Source organism: Cucurbita pepo, chromosome LG02, assembly GCF_002806865.2.
Source record: "Cucurbita pepo subsp. pepo cultivar mu-cu-16 chromosome LG02, ASM280686v2, whole genome shotgun sequence".
NCBI lineage: Eukaryota > Viridiplantae > Streptophyta > Magnoliopsida > Cucurbitales > Cucurbitaceae > Cucurbita > Cucurbita pepo.
In genome coordinates, this window is record NC_036639.1 from 9535355 (window position 1) to 9559020 (window position 23666).

Sequence of the window (23666 nt, forward strand, 5' to 3'; positions counted from 1 at the left end):
ATCACTCTATTTAAAGAGTCAAGTTTGCATGTTCATGCAAACTTGAGATCACCAAATCTTGACACTTAAAATTCCACTCAAATGTTTGAGATTATGTGGCAAGCATGCATGTTTGAGTTAACCAAATTTTGACACTCAAAATTCCACTCAAACTTGTGGGGTTTATTTGGCAAACATGCAAGTTTGGTTAAACCAAATTTTGACACCTCAAAATTCCACTAACATGATTTTTCCATTAGATGAAAGTCAACATTTTGACTTTCTTCATTTTAATTAGATGAAAGTCAACATTTTGACTTTCTTCATTTTAATTCAACAATTAATTTGAATAATGAATTTCAAATTAAAGTAACATTAAATAATTAATTAAACTATTTAATTAATATTTAATATTAATTCAAATGCCAATCCCAGTCAATTCCGACACATAATTGATTAAGATATTTAAATCTTATTTAAATATCTCAGATTCTCTCTTTTCGTTTATTTCGTAAATAAAATAAAATTGCGGTTAAATATATCGTATATATGTAACGCATATTCCCTAATTTGAATTCGAACACTTCGAACTCACTCGTCACACTGTTCTATGGTTTAGTCCGATATGAGCTAGCAGAGGGACCTAATGGACCTATAGATCATGGGCTCCAACGATTCAAGATTAACCGATTAAACTCATTAACCTGGTTAACCAACATTCGTTAACTACTAGGACACTCCACTATAGCCTAGTAGTTGCACTCCCCTCACTATAGATATATTTCTGTCCATCTGATATAACCATGATTAGTAAGTCGATCCTTCACAGGTTGTTCGTAACTAGAGCTGGGTCAATTTACCGTTTTACCCCTGAAGTTACTTCTTGTTCCTTATGTCTCACTGATCCTCTAATAAACAATTGGTTTGTGGTCCAACCAGTAAACCGAATCCCTCTCAGGCCAATGAGAGGGTGGGGCCCCTTGTTCAAGACCTGGAGTCAGTGCTTAAGGGAACTACCTTTCTTCTATCCCTAAAAGTGGGTAGGAGTGAATTCCGTCTTGCACCCCACGTCCCCAGCCATTCACCCAGTCTTACCCCTGAAATGGGAGGCCTGTTGAGTCGGCGAACTAGAGCCACTCTCACCCATGCAAATCTAAGGATAATTCCGAATAAACAGGAGTTCATGGTTAGCTCAGGATTAAAACCGAGTTACCTAGGTTATCGAATGAAAAGAAAATCAGTCTCAACAGTAAACGACTTTATAAAGTGAGAGTGGTTTTCTTCATGGTCCGATCTTATGCAATACTCATTGCATAGGACGCCCCCACTCACATGTCTCCACATGCACAATTTAGTGATCGCATTGTTTATATCATATACAAAAGTGGGCCGCATCCATAGTGTCCCCAGAATAAGGTACTCAGCCTTATCCTTATACTATAGATCATTTTGACTATATACTTGAACTTGATCCACTCTTATGTCTCTACATATAGTTCAAGTAGTCATACTATAGCCAGAGTGTTCTTAGTTTATTGGATTTAGATTAATGATCGTAAAGTTCACTTTATTCAATAACAATTTTTTCTGAATAAACAACAATAATAACTTTATTGAAAATAGAATATATCTTTGTTTACAAACTATGAGTTTTAGGACATAAAACCCAACAAACTCCCACTTGGACTAAAACTCTAGTGGGGTTTTATAACGTTGAGTAGAGAGAAATACAATAAACTAGGGCATCACATACTCATGCCTTTTCTCCCACTTGCCCTAGATTACATAACTCGTAGTCCTAGACTCACTAGGTGCCCTTCAAACACTTTAGCCGTGAGGGGCTTTGTAAATGGATCAGCAATGTTGTGTTCTGAAGCTATCTGTGTGACGATCACATCTCCTCGTTGCACAATCTCCCTTATGAGATGATATTTGCGCTCAATATGTTTTCCTCGCTTATGGCTTCTTGGTTCTTTTGAATTTGCAACTGCTCCACTGTTATCACAATAAAGAGTGACGGGAAGATGCATATTTGGAACGACTTCCAAATCAGTTAAGAACTTCCTAAGCCATACAGATTCTTTCGCTGCTTCACAAGCAGCAACATACTCAGCCTCCATGGTGGAATCAGCAATGCAACCTTGCTTTATGCTTCTCCATATTACTGCTCCTCCGTTCAGAGTGAAGACAGATCCTGATGTCGATTTCCTTGTATCTACATCGGTCTGAAAATCTGAGTCAGTGTACCCTGTAAGGATCAGATCCTTAGCACCGTACATTAGCATATAGTCCCTCGTTCTCCTAAGATACTTGAGGATATTCTTAACGGCAGTCCAATGAGTACGTCCCGGATTGGACTGATATCTGCTGACAATTCCCACAGCATAGCATATGTCGGGTCGGGTACATAGCATAGCATACATCAGACTACCGACCGCTGATGCATAGGGAATGTGTTTCATATCCTCAACTTCTTGAGGTGTCTTAGGACTTTGTTCCTTCGACAAATGAACTCCATGCCTGAAAGGTAATAATCCTTTCTTGGAGTCCTGCATCTTATATCGAATCAACATTTTGTCGATGTACGATGCTTGAGACAAAGCTAGTGTTTTGTTCTTGCGATTTCGAACAATTTGGATTCCAAGAACAAACTGAGCCTCTCCCAAATCTTTCATTTGGAATTGTGTCGCCAGCCAATGCTTAATGTCAGTCAGAATTCCCACATCATTTCCAATTAGTAGGATATCGTCAACGTACAACACCAGGAAAGCTACTGTAGAGTTGACTATCCTTTTATAAACACAAGGTTCGTCAACATTCTGTTTAAAGCCATAAGATTTGATCGCAGTATCAAACTTTATGTTCCAGGATCGAGATGCTTGCTTCAACCCATAAATGGATCTTTTAAGCTTGCAAACCCTTTGCTCGTGATCCTGTTCAATGAACCCCTCTGGTTGAGCCATATAGATACTCTCTTCAAGATCGCCGTTTAGAAAAGCTGTCTTAACATCCATTTGCCAAATTTCATAATCATAAAATGTGGCAATAGACAAGAGTATTCTAATTGATTTAAGCATAGCAACAGGTGAGAAGGTTTCTTCATAGTCCACCCCCTCTCTTTGGGTATAACCCTTTGCTACTAGTCTTGCTTTAAAGGTCTGTACCTTACCGGTTTGGTCTCGTTTTCTCTTATAGATCCATTTGCAACCAATAGGTTTTACCCCATCTGGTTGATCTACAAGTTCCCAGACTGAATTGAAGTACATTGACTCCATTTCAAGATTCATGGCTTTAATCCACTGATCTCTATCAACATCATTCATTGCCTGTTTATAGGACAATGGATCCTCAACGCCATCATCAGGTATGATGACTTGAGTTTCTATCAAACCCAAGTAACGATCGGGTTGAGTTATAACCCTCCCACTACGTCGAGGCATTCTCAACTTTTGAGAAGGATGTGATTGACCAGAAGTGTCAGCTCCATCAACAACTCTGGTTGAACGACCAGCTTGATCAACAACTCTTGTTGTTTTATCAGTAACTTCTTTAGAAATCTCACTTAATACTAGTTTGCTACGAGGTTGATGATTTCTTACGTGATCTTCCTCTAAGAATGTAGCGTTCGTTGATACAAACACTCTATTTTCTTGAGGATCATAAAACAAACCACCTTTCGTCTCTTTGGGGTATCCTACGAATAGACATAATTTTGAACGACGTTCTAATTTCTTGGGATTTTGCAACAACACATGTGCTGGACATCCCCAAATTCTGAAGTGACGTAAACTACCTTTACGCCCTTTCCATAACTCATAAGGTGTTTCTGAAACACTCTTAGTAGGAACCATGTTCAAAATGTATGTAGCAGTCTCCACTGCATATCCCCAAAACGGATCGGGTAATTGAGCGAAACTCATCATGGACCGAACCATGTCCAATAGAGTTCTATTTCTCCTTTCTGATACACCATTTTGTTGAGGCACACCAGGGGCTGAGAGTTGAGACCTTATTCCATGTTCTATCATATAGTCCTGAAATCTTAAATCCATGTACTCTCCTCCTCGATCTGATCGAAGTGTTTTAATAGTTTTACCTAATAGATTCTCAACCTCAGTCTTATACTCTCTGAATTTTTCAAGAGCTTCCGACTTGTGATGCATTAGGTAAAGATAGCCATACCTTGAATAATCATCAATAAAACTGATGAAATATTCATACCCTCCTCGTGCTTTGACATTCATTGGACCACAGAGATCTGTATGCACGAGTTCTAAGGTTTCTTTGGCTCTATAGCCTTTTTCGCAAAATGATCGTTTAGTCATTTTACCCTCAAGACAAGACTCACATGGAGGTAAAGAATTGTCTTCTAACTTATTTAGAAGTCCTCTTTTAACCAATCTCTCAATCCTATTGAGATTAATGTGGCCTAGTCTTAAGTGCCAAAGATAGGTATTAGGAGAAATCTTTTGTCGCTTATTTTGAGTTTCAGCTGTTTTAAACATCTCAATATTTAAAATAGCTTTTGTTTTGCTCGGTTTTAACATATATAAGTTGTTTTCTAGTTTTGCAGAACAAATATGAATACCTCTTTTGCAAATGAACACTTCATTGATTTCAAAAGATACTTTATACAACTGTTCTAATAAACAAGAGATGGATATTAGATTTCTTTTCATTCCAGGAACAAAAAGTACATTATCTAATATAATGAATCTATCTCCAAAAAACAACTTTAAATTTCCTACTGATCTTGCTGAGACAACCTCTCCTGTTCCAACCCTGAGTGTTATCTCGCCGTCCGCAAGCATTCTCCAGGAGCTAGTTTCCTGGTAAAAAGAACAAATATGATTAGTCGCCCCTGAATCTAGTATCCAAGTTGAGTTGTCATACTCTACTAAACACATTTCTACAACGAGTAAATCATATTTACCTTGTTGTGTCTTTTCGGCTTTCTTCTCTGCAAGGTATTTTGGGCAGTTTCTCTTCCAGTGCCCGTTTTCGTTGCAATGGAAACATTTTCCTTTATCTACTTTTTGAACCTTGTTCTTGCGGTTAGTAGGAATCTTATTTTTCCCTTTTCCCTTCTTCTTCATCAAAACACTTTTAGAAGTTGAAGGTCCAGACTTATTTTTGGAGGACGATCCTCGTAGTAATTTCTTGGAGATAGCAACATTTGCTTCTCCTGTTTGTCCCTTGTTTGTTAAGAGGGATTGATAAGTCTGTAGCTCATTGAGAAGAGCAGTCAAGTTATATTCTATTTTGTTCATAACCACATTGGTGCGGAACTGGAAGAAGCTCTTCGGAAGAGACATCATGATAAAACTGACTTGACTCTTCTCATCAATGACAGCTTCATTTTCTTCTGCCACATTGAAATGGACCATCATGTCCAGGACATGTTCTCTAACTGAGGTCCCTTCTTTCATACGGCAGTTGTAAATGTATTTTATGGCTTCATGTCTAAGGGAGAAGGACGGTTGTCCAAACATCCCTTTTAGAGATTCCATAATCTCTTTAGCAGTACCCATAACATCGTGTTTCTTAGCCAAAACATCAGATATGCTGGCTAGAATGTACACTCGGGCTTTGTCATTTGCCTTTATCCATCTGTCATATGCATCCCGAGCTGTTCGGTTTGCATTTGAGTTTGGGTTTGGAGGACACTCCTCAGTTAAAACAAACTTTAAATCATCAATGACCAGTATTGTGTTTAGGTTTGATTTCCAAGTTGTGTAGTTGTCGCCGTTTAATTTCTCAGAAGCGAGTAATTGTACTATTGAGTTTGTCATGCTGTGATATAAAGAAAATTCTATTAGTGATTTTGACTTAATCCTGTTTAATCCAATCAGTTTTAGCAAATGTAATAATGTACCCAAATCATTATTAATTTGCAACGATACTTTAGTGAGTTAGAGCAACTGCTACCGAGGGGCAGTCAATCACTCATTCACTAAACCAAGACATTCTTGACTTAAACACTAATCCCAGAATAACTCTTGTTCCTATAGTGTTTTAGTTATCGCTATTTTGGTCAAGAATATACTAACTCTTAGTAATTCTTCGCAAGTGTGACCCACCAATTTCAGACCTCAGAAATCGGCCCCAACAACGCTATCGAATGAAAAGGCCAAAGTTGGGAATGGACCTAAGAAATCCTATCCATTTCTGGAGTTTGCGTTGTTCCGACTCCCATGTTACGACCCTCCGAATGGGTAGTTGCTCTAGGGCAACATGCAGGCGGAACATGGGAATCTCACGGTGCAACCTAGTGGTGGAGACCATAGGACGTGTTGACTTCCTTCTCCCACTTACTATAAATACTTTCTCAATTCCCCTTGTTATTGACTCATGCAAATACCTTCCGAATGGAGGACGCTCCCAGGGCGACACGAGGCCGAGCATGAATCTCACTGTGTGAATTTTACAGAGAGCGTGAAGAGAAAACGATGTATCTTATACACCATTTTCCTCCCACTAAGTATTTTATATGGTTGGGTATACTCATTACTTAAGTATATTCCGGCTAATTAAATATAACTTAAGTCTAGGTGATTTTTCTAAATCTTAAATCACTTAAGCATGCTCATAAAACTCGGCTAACTAAGCTCAAGTACTGGTCCGATCTCCAGGTAGTAGGTGTTCCGTAAACCGTCAACTTAAGTACCTTCAGCCTTAGACAAGATCGTGCCAGGTGAGCTTTCTCGTAACCGCAATTTTATAAGACATCGACCCCTTTTAACTGTTAAAATTGATCGTGCTCGGTTCTTAACCCTTAGTGAGCATGCTGTTATCTTTATTATAGATTTTAACGTCTACCTCATTTTATGACGTTGAAAATAACCTATAACATGCTTTATATAACAATTTATATAATCATCCATTCCATGCAATAATATAACAATTTATATCTATCACTCATGGAACCCTAAGACATGCATACTATACATTATAACACTTATAACATACTTGGAATGCATGAAACATGCTTAGCCTATGGTGGGATTTTAAATCTATATGACATACTTTATGCATATACATTTTCTATTTAATTAAAACATACATTCATAATGCATAATTAATTAAACACACTAAAGTGGGTTGGTTTTGGCATTTTAAAGCAAGCAATTAACTAAATTATTACATTAATAACTAAAAATAACTTGAGCCGCTCCCGACGATCACGAACTGGACCAACCAACCCTTAAAAACGTTCAATCGGTCCCCAACGACAGAAAAAACACCCGAACCGCCTCTTCCATCCTCTTCGGTTCAGCTTGCTTATCTCTTCCATTTTCGATCAATTACAACCTAAAGTGGACTCTAATGACTTTATAAAAATTACAGACCTTTCTTCATTTATTAAAGCCCATACACCTTAGGCTTATTACAATAATTGTATCAAATGGAAGCATAAAAAAAATGCCAAAACCAAAACCATCCACTTTAGCAACCACAAATTTCATGCATGAAATGGTACCCACCATGATCAAATTAATGTAAATAAAGTGCCTAAAACTTGCTCTGATACCAATTGATGGTGTTAATATAACACATGCGGAAGCAATTTGGATCTTAGGCACTTTTAGAACATCAATTATTGTAAATGACTAGCATGTTCATAAGTATTAAAACTTAATGAGTTTAAATACTAACCTTTTGTAGTTCAAACTCCTTTTGCCTCACGAACCGATTTCGAACCACCACTAGTGTCTTCTCCACTATTCTCCGGCCTTAGAACGGGATTGTGGAATCCGGTGAGTGACTAAACTTGGGAGGGATTTTGTATACGTGAAAGAGAGTGCTTGTGAGAGGTTTTTCATCAAGATGAAGAATCCCTTCCAAGTATCATGATCACTCTATTTAAAGAGTCAAGTTTGCATGTTCATGCAAACTTGAGATCACCAAATCTTGACACTTAAAATTCCACTCAAATGTTTGGGATTATGTGGCAAGCATGCATGTTTGAGTTAACCAAATTTTGACACTCAAAATTCCACTCAAACTTGTGGGGTTTATTTGGCAAACATGCAAGTTTGGTTAAACCAAATTTTGACACCTCAAAATTCCACTAACATGATTTTTCCATTAGATGAAAGTCAACATTTTGACTTTCTTCATTTTAATTAGATGAAAGTCAACATTTTGACTTTCTTCATTTTAATTCAACAATTAATTTGAATAATGAATTTCAAATTAAAGTAACATTAAATAATTAATTAAACTATTTAATTAATATTTAATATTAATTCAAATGCCAATCCCAGTCAATTCCGACACATAATTGATTAAGATATTTAAATCTTATTTAAATATCTCAGATTCTCTCTTTTCGTTTAATTCGTAAATAAAATAAAATTGCGGTTAAATATATCGTATATATGTAACGCATATTCCCTAATTTGAATTCGAACACTTCGAACTCACTCGTCACACTGTTCTATGGTTTAGTCCGATATGAGCTAGCAGAGGGACCTAATGGACCTATAGATCATGGGCTCCAACGATTCAAGATTAACCGATTAAACTCATTAACCTGGTTAACCAATATTCGTTAACTACTAGGACACTCCACTATAGCCTAGTAGTTGCACTCCCCTCACTATAGATATATTTCTGTCCATCTGATATAACCATGATTAGTAAGTCGATCCTTCACAGGTTGTTCGTAACTAGAGCTGGGTCAATTTACCGTTTTACCCCTGAAGTTACTTCTTGTTCCTTATGTCTCACTGATCCTCTAATAAACAATTGGTTTGTGGTCCAACCAGTAAACCGAATCCCTCTCAGGCCAATGAGAGGGTGGGGCCCCTTGTTCAAGACCTGGAGTCAGTGCTTAAGGGAACTACCTTTCTTCTATCCCTAAAAGTGGGTAGGAGTGAATTCCGTCTTGCACCCCACGTCCCCAGCCATTCACCCAGTCTTACCCCTGAAATGGGAGGCCTGTTGAGTCGGCGAACTAGAGCCACTCTCACCCATGCAAATCTAAGGATAATTCCGAATAAACAGGAGTTCATGGTTAGCTCAGGATTAAAACCGAGTTACCTAGGTTATCGAATGAAAAGAAAATCAGTCTCAACAGTAAACGACTTTATAAAGTGAGAGTGGTTTTCTTCATGGTCCGATCTTATGCAATACTCATTGCATAGGACGCCCCCACTCACATGTCTCCACATGCACAATTTAGTGATCGCATTGTTTATATCATATACAAAAGTGGGCCGCATCCATAGTGTCCCCAGAATAAGGTACTCAGCCTTATCCTTATACTATAGATCATTTTGACTATATACTTGAACTTGATCCACTCTTATGTCTCTACATATAATTCAAGTAGTCATACTATAGCCAGAGTGTTCTTAGTTTATTGGATTTAGATTAATGATCGTAAAGTTCACTTTATTCAATAACAATTTTTACTGAATAAACAACAATAATAACTTTATTGAAAATAGAATATATCTTTGTTTACAAACTATGAGTTTTAGGACATAAAACCCAACATAGGCTTGATTGTATCGGTCTGTCTCTTCACTATTCATCTCACGCACACCATCTTCGTAGTATCTATCCGAACATATGACATTAGAGAATGTTCCAAAAGACGTATATCATCTGGAGTATCGAATTTTAAGTCCTCTCGAGTGTTGGAGTATGAATGTTGATTTTTTAATTGTTATTAATAAATTGATTGGTTAAAGTAATTTTTATTTTTTAATTATATGTACTATATATAAATAAAAATATTTAAAATTAATTTTTCTAAAGAATAATGATGAATTTCTATCTCATTATCTCATTTTCTTTTCGTTTATATTTTTAGCATTTTTCACTTTCGTTTATGAATATTAAATTTATATTAAAATAAATTAAAAACAAAATATATTTTCTGTTTAAAAATTAATGAAAATTTACCGCTAAGATAAAATAAATAGTTATAGATTTTAAAGTTTAATTAGATAATAAATAGATTAAAGTAATCAAATATTTTATGCTCAAAGTTTTAATTCTTTCCACTCATAAAATAGTATATATTAAATAATTGTATTGGTCGATGTATAGAAAATAATTTAAATTATTAGATTTAATTCAAAGAATTATATTAGATAATAAATAAAGAAATTTAAAAAAAATAAAGCAATTAAAATTAATTTTTACATTAATTAGAAAGTAATTAGTAGTTTCTCCTCCTCTCTCCTAAAAATAATTAAATAAATATAAATTAATTAAAACATTAATAAATTTTTATTTTAAATAATATTGTAAATAGGTAAGAAAATATCATTATAAATATAGTAATTATAATTTTATTAAATCTAAATAACTGATAATAATTTTTTTTAATTATAGTTAATAATGGTCCATTAATAATGATAAAGAGTGATCACGAGTTAATGTCCATGAAGAATTTTTTACGTTCAAAAAAATATTTAACTATCGGAGTTCGGTGGAAATAGTAATCTTAGTTGCACTTTTTAAATGATACTTGAAGACATAACAATGTCAACTTGATCAGCTTAAAAATATGAAAGCGTACAAAGGCATTAGATCTATCCCATTCTTAGTACGGTTTTGTAACGACTCTATTTTTTTTCAATAAAATAGAGACGTCATGACATTATAATATGTACGGAAAATCCTTAAAAATGGTTTACTAAAAACTTGTCATAGATTTCAACGTTCGCAAAACTCATTTAAAATAAAAGTAAACATGAACTAAATAGTGAAAAGAAATGCATGCGCCCTTATCTAATATCTAATGTAAGGGATACAACTTAATGAAAATGCAACTATCGTAACACGTGGCTTCAGTATTTAAAATACTAAATGAGTGGGAGTTGAATGTGTAATACTTCTCTATTTACAACCCACGCACGGGCACATGGACTTACTAGAATGGCTCGTATATTACCTCTAGACTTGACCTTCTCTACACACGGCTCACACATGCACACATGGATCCACCAAGGGCTCACATACGTGCCCCTAGGCAAGACCTTTCGCTAGCATATGCTCATGTTGTTGGAGCCACAGAGAGATAATACAAGTCATTTATCTATTATTTTCCTAAAGTAGTATTTCTATGAGAATATATATGTTTTACTTGTCATATCTTTCATGTTTAATATTACTTAAACATATCTTTCATGTTTAATATTACTTATTAGGTAACATAACATATATCATAGCATAAACATAACCCATATCATAGCATAAACATAACCCATGGAAAGCAAACATAAAACTTGATACAGCGCAAATAAGTCATCCAACCGAACAAACAATAAAAATATAATTAAAATTGATCGTTGATTCAATTCAATTCAAGCTTAGTTAAGCATATCAATTACATTTTGGCTAAAAATATAATTAAAATTGAACATAACATGGGTCATGCTAGCTTCAAATGCTTCCAAGAACGTCAAGAACGGCTTCAAAGAGGCAAAAATGTAACATTTATGTATTCATTTGGTCCGTAAATTCTTAAATTTTTCTATTTACTTAAACAACTTCCCAGGGAAATACATCAAAACACAAGAAGAAGAAGAAGAGATTCAAATACACTCTTTTCACACAGATCCCATCAGTTCTACTCTTCTCTTTTACTGTTCCATCTCATCTTCATCAATTTCCTCAATCTTCATCTTCTTCACAGTCTGAGCAGCAGCGTCGCTTCTTATGCCATTCTTGAGTTGAATCAAGACATCAGACTTATTCCCAGTTTGAGCATCAACCAATCCCCCGTTCTTCTCCACTCTGTACGTCAACCTATCCCCATCACCCCCTGCATCGATGAACACAGTCGAATTCTCATCGATTTCTTCTTTGATCAACATTCTCGATAGCTCTGTCACCACTCTCCTCTCCAGCCATCTTCTTATGGGTCTAGCACCATATACCTGAAACAATCCCCATAATCGACCATGTTACCATTTTTGTTCACCCAAATTGAAGCTACATGTTTGTTCTTTCATTTTCTTGATCAATATACTTACCGGATCGTAGCTCTCTGCCAAGACATGGTCGAGGGCAGCATCCGTCACGGCCAAGGCAATTCCCCTCTCGGCCAGGCGGGCTGCGACGTCTTTCATCTGCAGCCTGGCAACTTTCCTCAGCTGGTCGTGCGAGAGAGGGTCAAATACAACAATTTCATCCAAACGATTAAGCAGCTCTGGCCTGAAGTGTTTCCGCACCTGAAAGACCAGCAATTGTTCGTTAAGTTGTAATGAACAGACGAAGATTTGTGAAAAAAGAGCACAAAACTTGTTCTGTTTTTGGTACCTCCTGCATAACTCGATCACGAGCAACTTGCATTGTGCATTTTCCCATAAGCCCAGAAAGGAGATGTTCAGCTCCAAGGTTAGAGGTCATGATAATGACTGTGTTTCTGAAATCCACAGTGCGGCCTTGACCATCAGTCAATCTCCCATCGTCTAGAACTTGGAGAAGGGTGTTGAACACAGAGATGTGAGCTTTCTCCACTTCATCAAACAGCACAACACTGTAAGGCCTCCGCCTTACAGCCTCTGTGAGTTGCCCTCCTTCTTCATGGCCAACATACCTGAAAAATCACAAGTGCCTATGAGATTTTGTTCTCTAAAGCAAACAAAGACCAACAACTTACCCTATATGGTGAAAGGTACTTACCCAGGAGGAGCGCCGATGAGGCGCGCAACCGAGTGTTGCTCCATATATTCAGACATGTCAATTCTCACCAGGAGGTTTTCATCATCAAAAAGTTGCTCAGCAAGCGCCTTGGCAAGCTCAGTTTTGCCAACACCAGTAGGACCCAGAAACAAGAAGGAACCAGTTGGCTGCTGTGGCCTTCCCAATCCAGCTCTTGACCGTAAAACAGCTTCAGCAACAGCATCAACTGCTTGATTCTGCCCCACAACTCTCTTGTGCAATCTCTCAGCAAGCCCAACCAGCCTCTCTTTCTCATTCTGGCCGAGCCTCGTGACAGGAATTCCAGTCCACCGGCTCACAACTTCTGCTACTTGTTCCGGTCCGACGGTTTCGGTTAACATTAGGTTCTCATCAGTGTTCCCTTCAATCCGTGCTATAGCAGATTCTACTTCCTGGATTGCTCCATATCGCAAGTCAGCAGCTCTTGCTAAATCATATCTTCTTTCAGCCTCTTGCAAAGCTATCTGTAGTTCCTCCCTCCTCTGCTTCAGTCTTCTAATCTCATCTACCCTTTCTTTCTCCTTTCGATATTTCATCAGCAATGGCTGAAGCTTATCCCTCAAATCATCCAGCTCTCTCCTCACCTACAGCAAAGTCAATAAAATGTCAGCAACTAATCAACAATGACAAACAATGAAAGGACAATCTGTAGAAACAATACCCACTTCAACCAGACGAGCTTTACTAGCTTTATCCTTCTCCTTTTCAAGCGCATGGAGTTCAACTTCAAGCTGCATTCGCCTCCTCTCCAAGTTGTCAATTTCTTCAGGCTGGCTATCAAGCTGGACCCTCACATTAGCACAAGCTTCATCAACTAAATCAATAGCCTTATCAGGAAGGTGTCGCCCTGCACAATGTAAACCAAATCAATATCAATATCTTCATCATCCTTACAAATAGCCCTGGAAATAAGAAACAGATACATACCAGTGATATATCGACTCGAAAGCTGGGCTGCAACGACAAGAGCTCGATCTTGTATCCTAACACCATGATGACCTTCATATCTCTCTTTGAGTCCTCGAAGGATGCTGATAGTATCAGGCACACTTGGTTCAGCCACATAAACCTGCTGGAACCTTCTTTCAAATGCCGCATCCTTCTCCACGTACTTCCTGTACTCTTCAAGAGTAGTTGCCCCAATACAACGTAGCTGCCCTCTAGCCAGCATAGGCTTGAAAAGGTTAGCGGCGTCCATTGACCCCTCTGTTCTTCCAGCACCAAGAACAAGATGAATCTCATCGATGAACAGTATAACCTTCCCCTCTGCATCTTCAACTTCCTTCAATACAGCCTTCAGTCTCTCTTCAAACTCTCCCCTGTACTTAGCTCCCGCAACCAGAGCACCCATATCCAAAGCTATGAGCCTCACATCAATAAGATTACTTGGAACATCCCCTCTTACAATTCTTTGTGCTAATCCTTCAACCACTGCAGTTTTTCCAACACCAGGCTCCCCAATAAGAACAGGGTTGTTCTTAGTCCTTCTCGATAAGATTCTCACCACCCTTCGAATTTCCTCATCCCTACCAATAACTGGGTCGAGTTTCCCCGCTTGTTCTACCAGGTCTCGCCCATATGTTTTGAGTGCCTGAAATGTTGTATCTCCAGATGCACTCTCCACTTTCTTCCCTTCTTTTCCACGTAGTTTCTCGACCTCGGATTTAACTTTCGCCGTGGTGACACCGGCTTCTTTGAGCAAATCCCCAATCTGAGAATCATCAAGAAGGCCAAGAACCAATTGATCGACAGCTAAATGCGTGTCCCCTCGCGATTTTTGTGCCGCTTGTGCCCTTCGAATCACCTTAATCAGAGTTGTACTCGCCGGCACTTCATCCGGTGCAGGGGATTGAGATGGAAGCTTCTTCAATGCTCGATTGAAGACCGTCTCCACTTCTTTTTGGGCATTTTCACCACCGGAACTAGAAATCGCTTGGCTGAAAATCCCACTCGGATCAGAAATCAAAGCAACCGCCAAATGAAGCGGTGTCAGTTGCGCATGACCAGAATTCAAAGCTAACTCGTGAGCTCCGGCGAGTGCCTCATTAGTCTTGTGGGTGAATTTATCAGGATTCATATCCGTAAAAGATTCTAAAATAATAAAATAAAAACAGACGATCAACACTAATAGCAGAAAAAAGCAACGAAAGCCATCAAAATACAAGAACAATCACAATGAATCAAACTGAAACCCATCGATTAAAAAGAAAGAGTCAGAGATCACCATACCTTCAATTCAAAGAACAGAAATGCAGTTGTACAAAACCCTTGCGGTAGTAGCAGACTTGATTCGAAAGAAAGTGTTTAGTATCAAAGAGAAATCCGATCTCGATTATCGAAGCGTTGCGTACAAATGGTAGTGCAGTGAAATGGAAGAAGATTGCAGAAACACGGAGGCGGCATGGTGTTCTTATGGAATGAAAATGGAGGCATCTGGAAGGAACTAGACTTAGCCGGATTTTACCAGACGTTATAATTTGCACGGCCACGAGGTCTTCCCCTTGGTGGCCCATACCGCATCTAATGCTTTTTTTTTTTTTCTTTTTTTCTTTCTTTTTTTTAATAATCATATTACAAGATATTTTTGGTTTTATCTTAATAAACTATACATCCTTTATTCTTATTATTTTTTTTTCATTCCGTTTAAATAAACGTTTTATTAGTTTGTAACAAGAAAAACAGCCATTATTCCAGTTAGTTTAGTTAATCAATATTTAATTATCTTTCCTTCTCTATTAAAATACTTTAAATATAGATTTATTCTCTGAATTGTTAATGGATAAGTTTGAGAAAATTTGTTCGACCCACTCAAAATTCCAAGTTGGTTGAATTGATAACTCAAGTATCTAAAATTATTCCACAACTCTATTCAACCATTTAGTTTTTGGTTGGGTTGGATTATCAAGTTATGAGCGAGAGAGAGGAGTTGTGTATGTATTTCAAAGCAATGAAGAAGGTGAAGAACATGTCTAGTTACGTGGGCAAGGGCGAGGATTGACATAGGCAAGGGGCGAAGGAGCTACATCTGCAAAGGGTGTTTGCATCTAGCATCGATGACAAGGGTAAGGTCCGATTTGCATCTGTGTCGAGCGAAACCTAATTCTTTTTATAAATATTTGGTAATAAGATATAATGCCTTGGATTCTTTAGTCCATTTTCTTTATTATTAAGGATACTTTCCTCCTTTTTTTTAATATATATTAATAAATCATTGATGAAGATTCTAGAATCTTCAATTAACTGACTCGTGGGAGACCATTCAGGAGGACCCACACCCATTTTAGTATATATCACAATCACCTTATCTCAGTACTTTATAGTATTTTATGTAAATAAATAATAAATAAATAAAAGTCGTCTCAATATTTAAATATACGTGAGTTTCAAAAAAAATAATACATAAAGACTAAAAACATTGTCTAAAACAAAGTTTTAATATTAAAATCCCAGTGTTATAAAGATCTTTCCAACTCCTCACAAATTCATTGCCATTTCATGAAAGGATGAAAATAAAGCGTCAAATCTGTCTTCTTAGTATAATCATCAGAACCTCTCAATCTATTTCTCTTGCCAGCAGCCAAACATAGCATGATATTGTGAATATGAGAGAATTAGAGTTCGAACAACAAGGGAAAGAAAAGAACGCCAGCCAATGAGAACAAGAAAATCAATGCTTTTCCATGGAGACAGGAATTAGTAATGGGTTGTTTTGGCACACAGATGAAATTATACCAAGAAAACGCCATTTTCATACCGTGATCTCATGTAACCAATTTACAGAAGTGGGATTAATAGCCAGAGCCGCATGAACCTTTTGAATCTGCCGGAGTTGGGCTGGTGAGTTCTTTAGTCCTCCACTTGTTTCGCAGTTCGTCTCTCTCGGACTAGAATGCTACCATTGCAGAATGATCAACCGTGCCACTGCCGCTGATAATTAGAAATGTCAATGAGATACACACCTTTCAGTTTCTTATGAAGTTTTTATAACAAATGAAAGCAACCATCCTAGAAGGGAAAGAACAGAAGACTATCTAACAAGTTCATGAGTAAAAAAGACTTTTCTTGAATTGGCAGAATTCTATATCAACCATTATAACTATTCATTAACAATGATTTTGGCTTTCAGAAAAGGGGGAAATTCTGATTTTGACGTTGCTGGTAACGAAACTCAAGATAAGCAATCCTAAAAGAATTTGAACCAATGACACTGACCGCTTGAACTAACATGCGTGTTTAAAATACCAAAGAGATAAACCACTGAAATATACTCTAAAATAAAAATAAAGCAAACTAAAGATCAGAAGAGAAGTGATGAATGGATATTGTCCAGTTTCCACCATCATTAGAACTCAAATGGAAATGAGATGAAAATGCTCACTATTTATCTCATATGAAGCAAGTTTTCAGTCCTCATCGCTGTCATAAACTACTGCCATCCTGCGATGGGTTGCAACCTTCCTTGGAGGAGACTCCTCATCAGACTCAATCCCCTTGCGCTTGTGACTGCCCCCATAATCTCTAACCTTATGCTTGGGCTCCTGCAAATAGAAGGGAAAATTGATCACAAACAGTGGAAGGATGAAATATATAGAGTTTATATGTAGTGGGTTAGGGTGGTTTGGAGAATTTTGCACCAAATTCAAGGATTTAAACACTGATTGGAAGTTTTTGTGCAATGGTTTCCCAATTTGTCCAAGGCAACAAATCGCAAGGGTGTTAACCTTGGAATATCTAGTCTTCACAATAGAAACTTTGTCTGTTTGGAGCCTTAACCTTAAATGGAATTTGAAAGATGAGGAATTTCCGGGATAGCTTTCCTCATGGGCAACAAGCAATATTGAGGGAGTGTTTCAGATTTTAATGACCTTCAAGCTTCATCACTTGCAGCTTCCAACTTCAAGATCTTTAACTCTCCTAAAAAGGCTCTCAGCTTCGATCTTTGCACTATGCATTGGAAGCATAAATATCCCCCAAAAAAGCAAAAGACTTCATGTGGAAAGTTTATTAGAGGATATCAACACCTTAGATAATAGATTAAAAGGAGTAATCCTAATATGATCCTCTCTCCAAGTATGAAGGTATGCAGCAGAATCTCAAGACAACATCTCCATTCACTGCCAACAAGCAAACTCCTTCTAGCACTTTCTTTTCTCTTCTTTCGGGGGGTGCTCTCCTTAAGTCTATAAGGTAAAACTTAAAAGCCAATATTCATTTTCTCTCACTTATTACCCTTTTAAGAAAGCCAATAATCTTTGGCTAAATCTCCCTGGAAGTTTCTCATGGACCTTAATCAAGGAAATTACCAAATTTGTATAGGCAAAGGCAGAAACCTGCTTTCTTTTCTTCATAAAGTTATTCTTGTTGATGCTTCTAAGTGAACACTTAGTAAATCAATTTTCTGTTGTAGTTATTCAACCTGTAATGTTTGGGCTAGTTGGAAACGCTTTATTGCAACTTCCGTGAACTGGGGATTTCTTCCCCTGCTCTGTATATTTCATTATGTTAATGAAATCTCAAGAAAATATATATTAAATCATACCTCGGCCTCTTCATCCACATCTGACACTTCATTAACTTCTGCCTCTTCATCACGTTCATCGTCTTCTTCCCCCTCTTCATCATACTCCTGCTCTGGTTCTTCAACTCTCCCATGAGCACCATCTTCTTCTTCACTTTCGTACTCAGACTCTTCCTTCTCACTGTCTGAGAAATCCACAGGACGCCCAGATGATTTAGCAGCGGGCAAGGATGACTTCCAGGGTATGTTTCTAGTTCCCTGTGATGCAAATTCCATTTGCATTTTTAGCACTCTAACAAAAATCAATGGGCAAGATTTAATTGACAAGGTAATAGACCTTCTTTGCATTCATTATCCGTTTTTCGGCTCGTTCTTCAGCTTCCAAATCTTCCTCAAAGCGGCGGCTGGAACGACGTGAATCAATATAATCTGTTTCATCTTCCTGGACAAACATGGTAAGTTTTGTAATCTCCATGACTTGCAAAAGAACATAACGATGTGCTTCCAATAATTTTATAACTGAAATGAAATCTATAAAGTTGTATACAGAAGCAACAGATGCAATACATGCAACCGAAGCAACTTTTCCTTCTTTTCAGCAACATAAGCAACTTATAACCCCTAAACCAGAAATCAGTTCAAATTCGCAAATCCTGAATGCCAAACTACCCAAATAGCCTAACTTGACAACTTAATACCATGAGAACCACTTTATACCTCGAAACAAGAAACATTCTCAAATCCCAAAAGATTTAGATAATGTGAAGAAATGAGAAAGAAAATTACAACAGCATACCTCCTCAAGGGCATCTTCCAAGAACCCAGGTGATAGTTGGCGCCTTCTGTCAATGACAGGAGTATATTTCTTGTTAACCTTTTCCTTCTTCCGATTAAGAAGTACATTTGCCCTGATTGTTTGACTTTCGGCCTACAACAGCACAATACAATACAGCAAGTGAACACCATGATTTATGTACGATTCAGAGCAACAAACACCATTAGACCATTTACCCTTTCTTTTTCCTCTTTTTCCCTTTCAGGATCAATGTGCGTTACACAATTCTTAACCTTATACACCTTCTTATGTCGTGAGTCAACCAGAGCAGTTAACAAGCGGTGAGAATTAGATGTCAGGGACGATGGAACGAACCTCATCTTTCTCATAAGCCTACCTTGTGATTGCAGAATTCCCTGCACGTACAAAACAGATGATCATCATATGAAGTACNGGGGGGGGGGGGAAAGACCTGTTATTTGTTCGTTTACAAAGGAAGGATCACCCTAGAAAGGGAAAATAATAGTTGCAAAATTTAAACAATGCAAGTATATTCTAATTCACTTTTTGCAATAAGAATGGGTTAGTCATCATATTCACATCCCAAGCCCAAAAAAGTTAAAAAGCATTAATAAGTCTATGCTCCAGATATAAAATAATCAAAATATCTCTTCAAAGTAGAAAGGAATTCAAATCCTAACGCAGGTGAAACAAAAACTAGCTTAATTAAAGTGCTACACTGATACAACAAAATGATACAAATTTCAGCAATATTCTATGTAGTTGAGCACGATTATCAGTCCCAAATCCCTAGAGTAGAAAAAGAGCCTCGAGTTCAAACAGTTAAACAAGAAAAAAATGTGACAGAACTATAAATCTAAATTTCAATTTTAATTACTTTTGAGACATTACCTTCCCATGCCTAAGAAACAAGTGTGCTTGGTCGTGCTTAGCATCTTGCACGTTTATGTCAAGCACTTCATTCCCAATTAATAGCTGCAAACTGCCATCTGACCACCTCACAAAACGTGCATTACTTTCACACTACAAATCAGGAAAACAAATGTTAAAGCTTTTAGTAATGTAAAAGAAAAGGCAAAAAAAACCAATTTAGTTGACTAGCAGAATAAACTTAGGGAAGCCTAAAAATGTATAAAATCTGACCAAAGTTGGGATGACACTCATTTGTAGCAAAACAACAATAAAAGAATGTACTACAAAATCTTCTATAAGATCATTCATTATGCACTACTAGTAATAATTAAAATGCTAATTCATTAAGCAAAATCAATGGCATGAATGCTAAAAACATACACTTGTTGTGCCATCAGGTTTCCTAACAGTTCTCCAGCGCACGATGTTATTTTCCAAGCGTATGCGTTTGTTAGCTCCAGATTCATCTGTCACAAATACATCCTCTTCCACATATGTTTTGGGATCAAATGGTTTTGGATCGATGCCCATAATATTGGAGACTTTTATCATGTTCATCTGCAATCAGATTGAAAAGCTGTCATATTTACATACCATCAAAATATTGGTAAAAGAGAAGCACGACAAAATAATTTTTGACACTTCCTAATTGAATGATTCACGGCACAGAAAAAATGGACGCAATGCTTCAATGTCAGTGTCTAAAATTTCCAACCGTACAAATTCAAGCATAATCTCATAATTTTGCTCCTATAATCAAATCTTCTGCAATTTAAAAAATAGTTATATATTATCACAAAATCAAGCATGAAAAAAGAATCCTTAAATTGTTATTACACAAGCAGGCAGAGGATACATATATGATCAACCTAGAATCAAATTGTATGCAATGTAGCATTTCACTCCTAACATCAGATAAGAAGCAAAATTTGGTGGTGCGAAGTAAAAATTGTGTCAAATGACAGTTCAATGCAATAGAGTTCATCAAAGAACCTTCTCTGGGCGGGCAGGAGGAGGACGTAGTGGAATCTCTAGCTCCAATGGAGGCCCAACTGGCTTCTCTTTATGTTTTACCTCGAAATTTTCCTCTTCTGATTCATAACGAGCATCTGACTCATACCGAGCATCTTCATCAGGAATTATATCATCTGGTCTTGGACTCTTCTCAAAGCTCCCCTCCTCTTCCATAGGTGACCTCTGAAAAATATTCAACTTTTTATCATCTTGACAGCACAAGTGTCATTCAGCTTCAGCAATCAGAAATTATTCAACATTGCAAATGAAGATTTATTACTCACAGCTGAATCTTGCTTAATATCATTTTCAACAGCATATTCTGCTTCATCTTCCTCATCAGAATCACCAAATGCATCACGAATTTCAGCCACTGGATGTGAACTGTGATCCCTCTCCTCCCTGTCCCCAGTTCAAAATTCAAATTCACAATGCTGGCAGAAGTAGCTAATGTCCATTGAGAAATTAAATACTTAAGATGTATTTGATACAATATAAATTATTGTGATCTATCGTATCCATGAAGCAGCTCCTTTGTGGTAACCCTTTAAAAGGAAATGTATAAATGCTTTGCTCCAGTACAATCGGGGCCAGTTTTGAAGGGTGGGTTGTAAAGAAATCACCAAATTAAAGAAAGCGAGGCTGGAGGTCATGGGCTCTTCCTAGTCTCCTCTCTCTCCTATTTTTGTAATTACAATTTACCTTCGAGTCACTGATTTACGTGATTGTTTATGAACTTCTCTGGTCTCTAATAAGTAAGAAGAAAGAACAATATGATAGAAATGTTGTGTACAAAAACATTTAGGAGAAAACTGCTGTCCGCAAACTGTGCCAATGAGTAGCTATAAGATCATGAAGCTAGAATTCTAGAATATAATACAAAAGGTTGGGAACAACTGGAATGAAAAGAGATGAAGGGAAGGGCAAACAGTACTTCCATTACCTCGGACTCCTAGTTTGATCCACCTCTTCGTCTTCATTGTCAATGTAATGATTTTCTTCGGACCTCTCGGATTCACTTTCAACTAAATCATGCCTCCTGCTTGTTACCACTCTTTGGCCATATTCTTCCCTATCTTCGCTATCCACCTCTTTCCCTTCACTTTCTTCTTCTCCATGATGACCCACGTCTACTTCCTGAGAACTTTGATCTCTTTCACCCTCACTTTCTTCTCCAGGATCCGGCTCAACACCCTGCAACTCACCTTCACTCTCAATTTCCACCTCCCCATGTCCCTCCACTTCACCTTCACCTTCAGGCTCCGCCTCACCTTCTCCTTCATCCTGTAAAACCAGTCAAGAACAATAACAACAACATTAAATCAACTTATTCCAGTACAACCAATGTCCAATAAGCACTCAGCATCCACAATAACTAGTTCCCCATATGCATCTTTCCAATTAACACCGAAATATCTATTAATTCCATCGGTTCACGTGACCAGTCTTCCAATGCTCTTCAGCTTTGATTTTAATCCTTTTCATTGAAGTGGCAGATTGAATGCTCGATTGTATCCGCAAATAATTAACAACTAAACCAACACACAACACACAGCAGCAACTTCACCCAAAATTCAATCCCTCGACATCCATCAATCTAAGAAAGTTCGAGTAGTAAGGGCGTAAAGAAATAAGAACATGGATAGAAGACAGTACAGAAGCATAATTTGGCTGCGGATTGGACTCGTGCTCGGAATCAATCTCTTCTTCCTCCTCGGATTGATCTCCAAAGAGATTCTGCATCATCTGGTGCCTCTTCTCCTCCCCCATGTGGCCGTGTGATCGTCCTGTTCGTGTGGCTGACAGTGATTCTGTAGGTTAACGGGAAAACGAAAAATACTGCAACAACCAATAGGTCCAAGGGCTCGGAAGTTGCCAGAGTTGGCCACTGGGATCTGCCTTTTCTTTCTTCTTTTTTGTTCTTCTTAATTTCTTTTCTTTTTGACTTTATATATTCCCCTTAATTCCTCTTTTTTTTTTTTTTTTTTTTTTTTTGTGTTAACCGTTGGGTTATTGACACGTAGGCTCTCCGTATAAAGGCTAAATTAATTTTTTTAAAATACAATAAACTTAGTTTTTTTGCTAAAAAAATATAAATATATATATATACAAATTTTTAAAAGGTTTTGATAATATCTTGAAATTTTTAAAAATATCTTTCACTTTTAAAACATTTATTAATACTCATCTAATTATTTTTAAATATTTAAACTAGTATTAACCCTCTTAATTTTTATAAATTAAAAAATTATCGTTAATATATAAATACAAATTCTCGGGCTATATCTTATAAATATCTCTAAATTTTTTAATTCTTTTTTGAATTTTTAAAAATATTAACGTTACTCTTAAAATCTTTAATATTTTTTAAAGGGAGATTACTCACGAGTATTCTTTTTTAAGTTTAGACATGCTTTTGAAAAAAAAAAAAAAAATTGAAGGTATTAAGTAAAAAATTTATGTGTATTTTTATTAATGTAGTCCATTATAAAAATTTTAATTACCTTTTTATCCCTAGTGTAAATTTTTTTTATTATTTAACTTATATTATTATAGGAATACTATAGCGTATGCATGTGTAACGACACCGCTTTTTTTTTTAATATGATTTTGGTCATTACTACATGCATGCTATGAAGTAATGCTACGCTAAAGTTAAGATAAAAATTGTTCGGAAATTAACTCTATCATAATTATCTATAGTTCGTGTAGCAATCAATGTCGATCGTTTGAGGTGTCTTTTTTAAAAAAAGAAAAATT

At 36.9% G+C, this 23666-nt stretch overlaps 2 protein-coding genes across 2 annotated transcripts; both read right to left on the reverse strand.

The window, feature by feature from the left end:
* Window positions 1-11412: 11412 nt before the first annotated feature.
* On the reverse strand, window positions 11413-15114 carry LOC111788383 (chaperone protein ClpB1). Its single transcript, XM_023668712.1, has 7 exons — window positions 14896-15114; window positions 13594-14757; window positions 13332-13513; window positions 12628-13250; window positions 12262-12541; window positions 11976-12173; window positions 11413-11879 (listed from the first exon to the last, which is right to left on the reverse strand). The coding sequence occupies exons 2-7, from the start codon at window positions 14741-14743 to the stop codon at window positions 11583-11585; spliced, it is 2730 nt and encodes a 909-aa protein (XP_023524480.1). The 5' UTR covers window positions 14744-14757; window positions 14896-15114; the 3' UTR covers window positions 11413-11582.
* Window positions 15115-16203: 1089 nt separating this feature from the next.
* LOC111788803 (protein LEO1 homolog) lies at window positions 16204-22826 on the reverse strand. The gene is made up of 12 exons (XM_023669320.1): window positions 22563-22826; window positions 21850-22190; window positions 21191-21308; window positions 20886-21089; window positions 20274-20450; window positions 19872-20003; window positions 19196-19375; window positions 18981-19112; window positions 18522-18626; window positions 18206-18442; window positions 17045-17204; window positions 16204-16593 (listed from the first exon to the last, which is right to left on the reverse strand). The coding sequence occupies exons 1-11, from the start codon at window positions 22674-22676 to the stop codon at window positions 17070-17072; spliced, it is 1875 nt and encodes a 624-aa protein (XP_023525088.1). The 5' UTR covers window positions 22677-22826; the 3' UTR covers window positions 16204-16593; window positions 17045-17069.
* Window positions 22827-23666: the final 840 nt, after the last annotated feature.